The 14,369-nt window shown below is 36.8% G+C and overlaps 1 protein-coding gene and 1 long non-coding RNA gene across 2 annotated transcripts in view; one reads left to right on the plus strand and one right to left on the minus strand.

Annotated features, from left to right (window-relative positions):
• The window catches only part of LOC131874431 (uncharacterized), a 55,226-nt gene extending 47,467 nt beyond the window's left edge, over positions 1–7,759 (minus strand). Inside the window, exon 1 of the long non-coding RNA XR_009371831.1 lies at positions 7,409–7,759. This is a non-coding gene — a long non-coding RNA (uncharacterized LOC131874431). The remainder of the gene's footprint in view (positions 1–7,408) is intronic.
• The window catches only part of LOC131049702 (non-functional NADPH-dependent codeinone reductase 2), a 99,462-nt gene continuing 88,025 nt past the window's right edge, over positions 2,933–14,369 (plus strand). Inside the window, exons 1-2 of the mRNA XM_057983759.2 lie at positions 2,933–3,379; positions 3,467–3,648. Of these exons, the coding sequence (XP_057839742.2) occupies positions 3,149–3,379; positions 3,467–3,648 (413 nt within the window). The 5' untranslated portion in view covers positions 2,933–3,148. The remainder of the gene's footprint in view (positions 3,380–3,466; positions 3,649–14,369) is intronic.

The raw sequence follows: 14,369 nt of genomic DNA on the forward strand, positions 1-14,369 counted from the left end.
GATGGACAATACAACTACAGAGATGGCTTCCGAGCCTTATATAGCAGAGTGAAAGTGAATAAAGACTACATTCCAAATAAACTTTGTTGGGACAAATTTTGTCTTCTGAAAGCAAGCTTCTTTGCTTGGGCAACTATACAAGGAAAAGTCCTTACGACTGAACAATTCAAACGAAGGGGATATGAAGGACCTTTAATCTGCTTCCTATGCAAGGAGGATGAGGAAACAAGTGACCATATTTTTACAACCTGTAAGTACACACAAAAATGTTGGTATTGGTTAATGGCACAACTTGGATGGTCAAGCGTGATAAGCTCGTCCTTAATGATATGGTTCACTCACTGACCGATTATCAAGAAAAATAGTCTTTTTCACAACCTATGGATTTGTAGCCCAGCTATAGTAATATGGGAGATTTGGAAAGAAAGAAATAGAAGAGTATTCCAGGAAGTGGGGATGCCAGCAGAAAAACTCATAACAAAGATAGAAGCCTCTATAACCGAAATTTCAAATAACAAAAATATGAACATACCATTAAACGACAAAACGTTCACAGACTGGGATAACTTTATCAGAAAACAATGGAATGGAATTAAGATCCCTCCCTTCACCGGGAAAGAGGAAACAAACAAAGCCGAGATAAGGAAAAATTGTAAATGGCAGACCCCAAAACAAGGGTGGTTCAAATTAAACTTCGATGTAGCTTCTAGAGGAAATCCAGGAGCAGCAGGGGTAGGATGTATAATACATACAGATAGTGGAAAGTGTTTAGCATCAAAATCCATCCATCTAGGACAAAACACCAATAATATTGCTGAGCTATTAGGCCTTATAGAAGGGTTGAATTTATGCAAAAAACTAAAAATACCTAAATTGGAGATAGAAGGTGACTCAACAATCATAATAAATGCACTCAGAACAAAAGGAATGCCAAACTGGAAATTGAAAGGCATTCTAGATAGAGCCCTGGAATTATTAAAGAATTTCACTAACTATACTATAAACCATATCTTTAGAGAAGCGAATTCATTGGCCGATGCGTTAGCTAATCTAGGGGCAGATGGTATCAACGATACTCAGATCAACACCCTGGATATAATGGGATAACTGTCTTAGGATAATATGGATAGACCTGAAAGGAATAAACACTAAAGAAATGTAGAATTGAAGAGATATATGGATACATTTGCCTGCACAATTTATAGTATGCTTGGTTATATAAAGTTGGTGTTTCCCATTTTTCTTAGCAACCCAAGAAATAATGGATACTGTCATTAGGCTCAGAAGTGAAAAAAGACAAATGGCTTTCTGTGGAGAGATTTCCAAAAAATGGCTAAACTAGGTAATTCTCTTTCCCCATGAAATCGTCATATAGTACAAAAGGTGTTGGGGGAGGATTACATTTGTAATGAGGACAAAACAAGGGCAAACAACGATATGCCCGCAAGGTTTCTTGCAGTAGTCATGCATTTTGAAAACAACAAGGACATTGTGAGGAATCTGTGTAGAAACGTTTTCAGGTCATCCATCTTAGGGGAACTGGACAGGGTGCTTTATAATATAGATGCTAATCTTACAATCCCGCGACCTCGATAATATGACATTCTGTTATGGGAATCAAGGCCGGTACCCAGGTTTCCCATTCTAATCCGCGGGGAGGGAGATAGATTCAGGGCTCGATAAGAGGAGATCAAGAGAAGTGTGGATTTTCTGTGTTATTTAATGCAGGTGAAACCTCCCCTTAAATAGGGCTGGTTTGAAGACTACTTGGCAGCAGAATAAGTCACTGTGAACGCAGAACCGGTTAGCCCCGAGAATATAGGCTAAGGATGTTCATAGTATAGTGCTCATATTTTCAGTTAGGGTTTCTCTGTATATATATAATAGGGATATGCTGAACCTTATTATTGGAGATAATCTTTTGGTCTTTCTTTCTTTGCTTCAAGATACATATATATAGAATAATTATAAATATAGATATGCATATATATTTATATAATCTTGGCAAGAGAAAGGGATGGAAGAATGGACTTATAGGAGGGAACATGTCTTTAATCTATGTGGCTATGTTCATTTCATACACAAAGAAAGATTATATACAGGAATACATAGCTACATATAAATATAATCAGATGTTTCTGTAGCAAGATATAGTTATATAGAACGATTATAAATCCTAATAAAAGAAAGGGATAGAAAAATGGACTTTTAGAAGGTAATACATCTTTGATATATCTGGTTATGTTCATATCATTTGCAAAGATAGAATACATGCAGGAATGCATAGCTACACATAAATATAATCTTCGAAAATCTATGGATTGTCTATTTAATATGCAGTTAAGCTAACTCTTACGCATGAGTTTTAGGGCCGAATAAGACAAAGATATCCAAACAGGACAGGTTTCAAATTTTTTTACCCAAGATTTGCTAATATTAGAAATGTTTCATTAGCATCTAACCTCTGGTCTAGCGGTTGTGGTTTTCGGGTATTAGCTATTTTGAGATGCAGGGAAAGGAATATAACCAAATCTACAACATCAGAGATAAGGAGGAGATTAGGCAACCCCCTTTAAGGGGACATAACAAGGAGCAAATTGGAGGAAGGCTAAAGGACTGAGATTCTTCACAAGCAGAAGTTGACTGTAATTGAATAGCCAAACAATAAATGGCTAAGAATATGTAATCTCCAAAATAGCCAAGCAATAAATGGCTAAAGAATATGTGAATTTCAAAATATAATATGTATTATGGCTTATGAATTTTTGGGGCAAGAGAGGAGGTTTTCTCCACCCAGCTCTTTCCTACCGGTGCCCCTAGTGAGCTGGATTGTACCAGGGTTCAAAATTAATAAAATATGACCTTGACCTTTTACCAAAAAAATAAAATAAAAATAAAATTATAGATTCAAGTTCACTCTTTATGCAAGGTCAGTACAAACCTGGACACCGTATATAGTGCTGTTTCTGGTTAGCCTCTAATAAACGTATTGGAAACAACAGGATTAAGCACAAATTTCTGGCAATCCTGAAGTCAGCAGTTTTTTTTTCCACTCAAAACCGAAGTGACCAAAAATCTCATTTTTACTAGCTATCTATTTAAGCCGATCCTCCCCCGAACTTCAAACGTATTCCTCTTGAAAAAACCCATGGAAATATTTGGCCGAGGAATATCCAGTCCTATAAAGCAAGTGAATGACTTCAAATTCAGGAACAGCTCTAATTCCAAATGTACCAAAATCTCAGTGGGACGCATGCACGCTAGTGGCAACTTCTTGCATCTGAACAGTGGAGCAAAGATGCCAGTGATTGGATTGGGAATGGCTACAGAGCCCATTGATTCTCACCAGCTCAAATCGTTGGTTCTTTATGCTATTCAGGTAACGCTAAACTTCTTCCCGTTCCTCTTCACAACACATGGACACAATTTGAATATCATTTCTAATATATAAGAAATTATAGTGCAGATTGGTTATAGACATTTTGATTCTGCAAGCCTCTATACCTCACAAATTGGGTTGGGAGATGCCCTCAATGAAGCCATGAAAAGCCGACTTGTAAGTAGGGAGGAGGTTTTTGTTACTTCCAAAGTGTGGTGCACTGACGTTCATGCTGATGATGTTCTTCCCTCTCTACAAAATAGTTTAAGGTGAATTAATCTTCCCGCGAAAATTCGTTCATATATATATTTTTTGTTTCAAAATAATTAGAAAACATGAATGAGAACAATCTCAAGTGAAAGGTCCAAAAGCTTTGTGCAATAGTATGAATTACAAAATAGAAGCAGGGAGGCAGAGCTACGTGACTGCAAAATTATGTGAATTTTATTTTGGCTTTTAATTGTTTCTATGAGAAATATGGGATAACAGCATTCAGAATTAAGAGGAAGAAATTAAAAACACATGATCACAAGCAAATTCAAAATCAAAGTTTCAGTGCCTTACTAGATTTCTTCTAGTTGAAACAGGTACCTTCCTTATTGAGACCATTTCCATGGCGTGTCTCCTAGAATATCTTAAAAAATTGAGCAGATTGAGGCAAATAGATTCCCTAAGGTTGTTACCAAAGAAGTCTTGAGCGAGAGAAAGATGTGCAAGATTAAACCAAATTTCAAGTGGATAAGAAAAGAGCCATCCGCTCAAATGAGTACCCAAATAATAACATAGAAATAAATACTTTTGTTCTATGTAGAAAAGTAGATGAAGGACAAAGAAGAAATATTAAGTTAATAAATATAACCCCACTAATGATAACTAACAAAAGGCTTACATAAAAATGCTAATATCTTTTGGAGGGCAAACGTACTCATAGGCCAATTGAGGACTAGTTCACATCATCTTCGATGTGAAAGGAGAAGGTAGAAGAGGCCTAAAGAAAAATGAGATGATAGAGTTTGTATTCTTTGCGCAATTGGGCACCTGAATAAAAAAGACACTTTATTTTAGAGTGTGAAGCTTACATTGACAACTGAACCAATTACATGAGTACATTAGTGAATGCTTCTTGTAATAACCACCCTCAATTTTTTTTAATTTTTGACATTATTCAATCTCAACATAAACTTATCAACAATGATGTATCATTGTCATAAAGTTTTGATACAAGTGCTAACACGAAGTATCACCGATGAAATCACTTTCCCAAGTACCTGCAATCAATAATAAATCAACCAGCTTGGAAGTAATGACAATACACCTCAAATGGATGACTGGGAAGATTGTTGCAGGTCTAAAACTAAACGTATGCTGTTGATTACAGGGTCTGAACAAGTCTGACTCTGATACAACTGAAACAGCTTAGTCTCTTCATCCAAAGTTCTCCCATTCCTTCAAAAATAGCATATTTGTTGTATGTCTTTCTCCAGCAGAGAACTAGGATGAAGTAGCATACTTAGTGATCAATAAACAGCACCCAACATGTGTTGGAATACGAAGTCAATTTTATTGTTATTTCAGCAGTGAAGAACAATCGACAATGGGTACCATTAGTGTTATTTCAGCAGCGACGAATAGCCGACATTAGGTACCACTAGTGTCAATCCAGCAGTGACGAATAGTCGACATGGGGTACCACTAGTATCTCAAGGCTTAAACTTTAGGCTGAATGTTTGAAATCTAGGGGGATTTTTTTTTGGAACATACCATTTTTAGCAACTTGACATTTGTCTAACATGTTGTTGCACAAGTCATACTTTCTACTTTTGGAAAAGTTATCTTCTATTGTAACATGCTGAAAATTTTAAAAGAGATAACCATTCAAATAATCTAACCGTTGCAAATATAGCTGTTAACATGAGCATAGCAAGATGGATATATGTATATATATATTTTTGAAATTCAAAAAGGAAAAAGAAAAATGGTAACTGAAAGATTAAGTACATTGAACTAAAAATTAAGCATACATGTAATATTTAAGAACTAATTAACTTGCATGAAATGAAAGAGAGATAGGGTTTAGAGAGTACTTTTCAACTGATGCTAAATTATGAACTTCAAACTCTGTCATGATACTGGTGGGGAGGGAAAGTATCATTAGGGCGCTTTTCCGTCCAACCACGGACTATCTAGTCCCCCGTGCCATATCCTTCTGGACTGGCCCGGCCCTGCGCAGGGAGGTAAAGGAATACGAGAACTCAATGCCATCTGAGACTTGGTGTTAGGACCTACACACTTAGTCGGTCATACACTAAGGGTAACTCCCTACTAATATGACGCTTTGACTAAGGGTGTATCTGGTGCTAAAGATCAGACTAGTGCATGCATTACGCAGCACTACCTTGGCCAAGGTTTTACACTGTAAGCACGAGTTTTCGCTCTATCAATGATCTCACCCTTCTTGGCAAAGGTCTGGGTTAAGGAGTTCAGCTGAACTCAAAAGTAAATCTAAGGACCATCTTGGGTTAGCGTTCAATAGTTATAGTATAAGTATTTCAAGTGTTATCAAGTTGTCCGGCCACTTGGGAGTAACCACCCGATGATGATGCTACTGCGTCATGTACAATTGCGCTCTTCCACCCATTGCCTTCCTAGGATAGGTACGGGTAAGTTTCCTAACACTAGAGAGATTGATCTAATAAATCAAGTTTATCTAAGTGCTGTCTAATCATCTTAGTTTAAGAAGTTCAGGAAGCTTGGTTGAGGTGTCAAATCTTCTCAAGGTTGACTTGGAAAAGAACTCTCTTCCTTAGAATGATACAAATCTGCACCATTATGTCGGTAATTACTTACTAGTGTATGCCAAGATACGTATACACGGACACGTGAGTACAATTACCTTTGCATATATGTCAAATATTATCAGTTATAACCTCACTGGCACATACTTGCCGATATATGCCCAAGTACTTATACTTATGTGCATGTGTACCCACCCTTCACATGCACAGTGAGTAATCACGATGTCTACGGTTTACGACTTAATTTATTTAGGACAGACTTCACAATAGCCTTAACCTTCGTATCACAATAACTTAAATTTCATGAAGGCAGAGATTCTGAGGATAAGATTTATTCCAGTCTGTAATTTAACTGCAGTATGCATGTGAATCCACCTTAAAAGCTTGCAGTTTGCTGTTTAGTTCCAGTTATACTAACAAGGCTGCTAAGAATCAACGTCATTGTTTAGAAAGATGACAGCAGCATTATCATAATAAAGACATCTTGACCTTCAAAATAAATTGCCTTCACAGGGTTATACTTCCACAATTAATTTTATATATACTTACATGTAAATACACGCTTCTTAGTTATTCAGGTAAGAAGTAATGACATTACTCCTACCATCCTAAATATTTCCAACAGTGTACAATCTGTTTTAGACATAGAATACTGCAGAATGTAGGTATGTACATATTTTTTCTGTTTTAGACATAGAATACTGCAGAATGTAGGTATGTATATATTTTTTCTGTTTTAGACATAGAATACTGCAGAATGTAGGTATGTACATATTTTTTTACACAAGATTAACCCTCATCAACTGAGGTATAAGTTCTTAAGTTCTTCCTCTCTTTCCAAACAAGTTGAAAGAATTTACATAGAATTTTCAGAATTGTAGGCATCTTTACATACATATTTGTATATATATATACCTATATATATATATGCAAATATATATGTAAACACCTTCTTTCAAATTTTCATTCATAACTACTCAAACCCTACACAAATTTTATGGTATTTCATCCTGCTAATAATTATTTACTCTATCAGAAAATAACAACGTATGCATTCATAATAATAATGCTGAAGGGTTTCAATCACCGCAGGAAGTCCAAATAATACACTTAATCACATGCATTATATATATAACAGATATTTTACTGCATTTATCCCTTTATAATCTCGAAATTCAAGATGAATGGCAGAAATAAGAACAAATTTGCAGAGTTTAGGAAAAGGTATCATGACCTGATTTCTAGAAGAAATCTTTTTCCAAATCGTCTTTGCTGAAACCCTTATTTCCTTTAAGGAAGACCAGCGATGGAGGTTCTCCAGCAATATCAAGAAAATCTCAGCCAAAAGACAAGAAGATGTCGAGCCCAAAACCTTTCTCTGCTGTCAAGGTTGAATGACAATATATGAGAGAGAGAGAGAGATCCTTTTTGCTTAAGTATTTCCCCAAAAAACGTTATCCACAAAGCTATGCCCTAATACCAGGCGGAATTCTCAGACCGCCTCATGGAGTCACGTTAATCCCGTGCTCCATTTTCACGCCTTCCGCGTTTCTCGCTTCCAGCAAGGCTTCCCGAGAAAAATATCTTCTTCCCCTTCCTTTCAGAAATCGAAAACATAATCAAATATCTTCCTTCCTCTTCTTCTTTTTTTTTTTTTTAGGTTAAGAAGTTTAGCGATAAATATCAAGTCCCTCTCCAAAATACTCGATAAGGACTATATTCAGGTTGTGCGATACAACATGCTTTTTATTTTTTTATTTTTAAAAAATTTGCTTTGCTTTCCTTCATCTCCTTTATGCCCGATAAATTCATGTGCAAGGAGGGGCGATAAATTAATGGTTTATTTTAAAACTTATATTCCTTATTATTGCCATAATATATTCTTAGCCAAATCACATAGCAACTTAGGAGGGCAATTTTTATAAACATTGCCATTCAATTTATAATTTAATTTAAAATTACATATTTATTTATATTTATATATATATATATATACATGTGACCTATACCCCCTACAAATACCTGACTGTGGTAGTACGCATACGACCAGATATACGTACTACCGTACCTAGATACTCATATTGGATATATTTGTGACGTATATATATACATAAATATAAATATCTATATAATAAAAGTAACATTAGTCCAGTCAACTTAATTAATGCTTAAAGAAATAATTTATAATTAATAAATTATTACAAGCGACAAACCCTAGGTTCTATGCACTGACCTACCAGGTTACCTAACGCACTGGCTAATCGAGGTCCGACAAGATCAACTTAGGTTTACCTGGCTTAGGCTAGGGTTTTCAAATGGCATTGAATTCTCCCATCCTTTCACCTCCCGACCTGATGATACTTTCCCTCCTTTTGTGGAGGGCGATGGTCTCCTGCATGCACTTGGCCCACGGAAATCGGTTAGATCAAATCTTGTCTAATTCGGACAATTAATAATCGTGATAAAAGTGAAACATGATATCATATTGCTAACTGAAATTCCTCAATTTACTAAATCAAAGTACATCAATTTTGCATACAAAACATAATTATCATTATTCACATATGTATATTTATTTGAACAAATCCATCATTTAAAGCATAAAACTAGGCACATTATACATCATACGAGTATATCAAAAATGCACTAGGGTTAACATGTATCTGGACATAAATACTACACAAAATTACTAGGGCACAAGTGGGATGTAACATATCCTTCCCCTTGTGAATCATCGTCCTCGATGATTTTCAAGTATCATTTAAAACAACTATGAACATAACAATGTTTAACTAGTATTAAAGAAACAAAAGAAGTTTTGTTTTAGCTATTAAAAACATTAAACAGGTGTGGAAATCGCTGATGGATTTCATTATAATCTTCCCAAGTGGCACTGTCCTCAGTGTACTGGTCCCATTGGACCTTGCACTGAGTAACTTCTCTATTACGTATGCACTGAGTAACTTCTCTATTACGTAAGCGCTGCTTACGTACCTCGAGCACCCTGATTGGCTCGATCATGACCACCCCTGGGTCCTGTACCTGCAAAGAGTTCCAATCAATCATATGTGCAAAATCTGAAACATACTTTTTCAAATAGGAAACATGAAATACATCATGCAACCGGGCAAGAGCTGGCGGTAGAGCAATTCTGTAGGCAACTGGGTTTACAATTTCCAATACTTCAAAAGGACCAACATATCGAGGAGCTAATTTGGAGGACTTCCCAAATTTTATGCTACTTTTGTTCGGTTTCACCTGTAGAAGCACTTTCTCTCCCACTACAAACTGTCTGGGGGTACGCTTTGCATCTGCATAGCTTTTCTGCCGATCATTAGCTTCTGCTAATCTTTTTCTTATCAGCTTGACTTGCTCTTCCATTTTTGAGAGCATTTCTGGACCAAGGGTTATCCTATCTTCTAGCTTATCCTAGTTGATAGGAGTTCTACACCTCCTTCCATATAGTGCTTTGAAGGCTGCCATCTTAATGGATGATTGGTATGAATTGTTATAGGCAAATTCGACCAATGGAAGGTATTCCTCCCATTTGTACTGTTGATCCATGCAATACATTCTCAAAAGGTCTTCTAAAACCTGGTTAACTCTTTCCGTCTGACCATCGGTTTCAGGGTGATAGGCTGAGCTTATATTAAACTGAGTTCCTAAAGCTGAAAATAGAGTATGCCAAAATCTGGACGTCATTCTGGCATCCCTATCAGAGATTATTTTTTCAGGTATACCATGCAACCGAAATATCTCATGCAAGAATTTGTAAGCTATAGTATGTGCCCCATCAGATAAGTTGCCTGGTATAAAATGAGCCACTTTGGTTAGTCTATCTACCACCACTAGAATGGTATTATGCTTATTTCTGGACATAGGCAATCCCTTGACAAAGTCCATGCTGATTATCTGCCATTTCCAGTTGGGTACTGCATTAGGTTGCAACAAACTTGCTGGGTGTTGATGTTCAGCCTTAAGTCGCTGGCACTCAAAACAGCTAGCCACAAACCTTGCGGTGTCCTTTTTCATTCCTTTCCAGAAATATAAGGGTCTGATGTCAGCAAGCAATTTAGTTACTCCCAGATGTCCAGAGTAAGGTGCTGAGTGCTCTTCTTTGAACACCAATTTTCTCAACACCGAGGACTCAGGTATATACATCCTACCTTGGTATCTTAAAAGTCCGTCTGATTCAATTTTTGAACCGTCATATCTTGGATCCTAGAAATCTATTTGTAAAGCCTCTTTTACCTGTTGGTAAAATCTATCCCCTCCTAGCAATTGTAGGACACGATTCTGGAAATCTGTATGCATTGCAGTGATGGCATTAATATGGCGTCTACGACTTAGCGTGTCTGCCACTCGGTTTTCCTTACCCTTGATGTAGCTGATCTCAAAATCATAATCTGAGATTAGTTCTAACCATCATCTCTGTCGTGCGTTAAGGTTGGGTTGAGTGAAAATATATTTCAATCCTTGGTGATCTGACCGAAGCTCAAAAAGCTTGCCATATGCGGGGCGGGGTTCAAAGCCCCTACTTAGTGTGATTTGAGGGGACCCATTTTGTCTCAATTGGTGAATGATGTGAAGAAGGAATTAGATGAACAACGCCAGATATGGAGCACTAAGGGTTGCACCATCATGACTGATGGTTGGACGGATAGGAGAAATAGAACTCTCCTTAATTTTCTTGTTTCTTCCGCAGGTGATTTATTAATTTTAGTTTCATTTAGTCTTTAATTTTTTATTTTTTATTTAATGGTTTATTGAATGATCATTGATCTAGCTTTTTTATTTTATTTTAGGGGGCACCGTTTTTATCAAGTCCATTGATGCCTCCGCCCATTGCAAGAATGCCACCTACCTATGTGAGCAGATAGAGGAGGTGATTGATGAGGTGGGTGAGGAGAACGTGGTGCAGGTGGTGACCGACAATGCAGCAAATTATGTTGCTGCGGGTAAACTTTTGATTACAAACTAATTTTGTTTGCAAATTAATTAGTATTTTGTACCTCCATTAATTACAATGCAACAAATTATGTTGCTGTAGGTAGACTATTGATGGAGATGCACCCATCTATAGTTTGGACTCCATGTGCTTCCCATTGCATTGACCTCATGTTGGAGGATATTGGAAAACTCCCATGGGTCAAGAGATGTGTAGAAATGGCGAGAAATGTGTGCAAATTTGTATATAATCATTCATGGGTGTTGGCTCTTATGAGACAATACACAGAGCAGAAGGAGTTGGCTCGTCTAGGAATCACAAGATTTGCCACAAACTTCATCACATTGCAGTCCATGCTTAGCTCTAAGTCGCTCTTGAGACGTATGATTGTTGGTGAGGAGTGGTCTTCCTCATCCTATGTTGCCACCCTTGTAGGGAAAGATATGGCAGACTGCATTTTTGATGAGCGAGAATTTTGGGTCCCTTGTGATGAGATAGTGAAGGTAATTTTTTTATAAATTCTACAATTTAACTTTTTGTTTTATAACTTATTATATATATTCTCTTATTTGCTCATTTTTCTAAATTACACAATATTTTCAATTTTCCAGTTTGTTAAACCCTTGGTGGTTTTGTTGCGAGTTGCGGATGGAGAAAACCCCGCAATGGGCTACATATATGAGGGCATGGATAGGGTGAAGGAGGGCATCAAATCCGTCTATGGAGGAGATGAGCAAGTATGGTCCCATTTGGGAGATCATTGATAGGAGATGGCATCATCAGCTTCATAGGCCCATCCATCTAGCTGTTGGTATTTTGGATATGTTGATATGGTTTTGTCATTGATGTCAACACTTGTCATTACTTGTCAACACTTATCAGCACTTGGAGAACTTTGGTTATGTTCACCGGCAAGACAAAGGCTTATGCAAAACACTGGTATTTGGTTTACTGGTATTAAGCATTAAGTTTTGGTTAAGTTATTTTTGGTTGAATTTATTGGACAACTGATTCACGCGCCCCCCCCCCCCCCCCCCCCTCTCAGTTGTCTCCGGGACCTAACAATTGGTATCAGAGCCTAATCCTCTTTTTGCAGAAGTTTAACAACTTGAGGAGATCCAATGTCTACCAACTATTTCAGGAAGGATAGTCCGAAACTTGATGGAACTAACTATGGCATATGGAAGATCAGGATGGAGACACACTTGAATTGCATTGGAAAGGATATATGGGATGTTACAAAGAATGGTTATACTGCTCCTACTCAAAGTCAACCTAATCCACCTAACTTGGCTAAAGATGAGGAAAATGATTGCAAAGCAAGAGAAGCACTTTTGAGCGCATTGTCTGATCAGCAAGTCATGGGATTGTCAGATAGATCTACTGCTAAAGCTATTTGGGACAAACTGGAAACATTGAATGAAGGAGATTCCACAGTCAAAATTGCAAAACTTGAATGCTTCCGGGTCAGGTATGAAAGTCTGAAAATGGAAGAAGATGAAAGAATTTCTGCTTTTATGGAAATAGTAAATGAAATTGTTTTGGGTATACAATGTTGTGGAGGAACCTTAAGTGAAGATGAGATTGTTTCTAAATTTTTAAGAGCTTTGCCACGGGCATATAAAATGAAAGTTACTGCTATAAATGAATTAAGAACAATGCCTAATGCATCCGTATCTAGAGACACTTTGGTTGGAAAATTTTCAGCTTTTGAGCTTGAGGAATTTGGTCTTGTTACTACTATCAAGACATATCTAGCCTTTAAAGCATCATCATCAACTTCAGCAGCATCGTCACGTGATAAATCTGATTGGAAAACCTTCTATGCAAGAGAATTTGAAGAAAGCAGGAGAGAAAATGAAAAACTTGAAGAACTTGAAGCACTATTTGCAAGGAAAATGCCTAATGGTCTAATTGGAAGTAAGTATGAAGGTAAAGCACCCTTTAAATGTTTTAACTGCAATAAGATTGGTCATATGACATCTAGATGTCCTGATAGACGTGCAAGAGTAAGAGAAGAAGCTAAAAAACCATATAAGCCTAACTCTGACTATCAGAAATACAAGTTTAAGAAGAATAGAGACAAATCTTGTTATTATGCTGATAAAGGAGTCACTGATGATTCTGATTCAAAGATCCAACAGACAATGGATGGGCTTTTGTTTCTATAACAGAAAATCAACCGACACCTACTGTTCAACCGGTAGAGCAGCCTTGACAGCTAAAGTTGAAGATAAGGATGAATGGATTATTGATTAAGGATGTTCACATCATATGACTGGAGATAAGAGTAAATTCTTAACCTTTCAGGATTACAATGGAGGTCTAGTAAGATTTGGAGATGATAAAGCTTGTTTGATCAAAGAAAAAGGCACTATATCTTTTGATGGTAAGCGCAATATTGATAATGTTTACTATGTTGAAGGTCTGAAGCATAATCTTTTGAGTGTTGGTCAATTAGTTGAGAAATGATTTCAGTTACAATTCAAGAATGGTAAATGCAAAATCTTAAACAGAACTGGTTTAGAAATTGCAATCGGTAATCAGACTAGAGGTAATATCTTTCATTTGAACAACAATGAGAAAGCATGTTTGATTGCACATATTGATGAAAGTTGGCATAAAAGACTTTGTCATGTAAATTTTGATTGCATTGTGAAAATCAGTACTACTAAGGCAGTTAGAGATTTACCTAAGATTGTTAAACCTCACAATCCGGTATGTAAGGAATGTCAATTTGGAAAGCAAGTTAGAGCATTTTTCAAGAGTATTCCGGAGAAGTCTAACAATGTTCTTGATTTAATTCATACTGATTTATGTGGTCCAGCAAGAACTAGAAGTATACAAGGAGATAGATATTTTATGCTAATCATTGATGACTATTCTAGAATGTGTTGGGTTACTTTTCTCAGAGAAAAATCTGAAGCATTTGGGAAATTCAAACTATTCAAGGTGATGGTAGAAAATGAAACCGGCCAGAAAATCAAATGTTTGAGATCAGATCAAGGAGGTGAGTTCACATCTAAGGAATTTAATGCATTCTGTGAAGTGAACGGGATCAGAAGACAGTTGTCAGCACCCCGGACACCCCAGCAGAATGGAGTTGTAGAAAGGAAAAACAGAACTATCTTGGATGCAACCAGAAGTATGATATCAGAAGAAAATCTACCTCATTTATACTGGAGAGAAGCGGTCAATATAGCAGTTTATACATTCAACAGAGTTCACATCAGAGGAGAAACCGGTA

Source organism: Cryptomeria japonica, chromosome 1, assembly GCF_030272615.1.
Source record: "Cryptomeria japonica chromosome 1, Sugi_1.0, whole genome shotgun sequence".
Taxonomy (NCBI): Eukaryota; Viridiplantae; Streptophyta; class Pinopsida; order Cupressales; family Cupressaceae; genus Cryptomeria; species Cryptomeria japonica.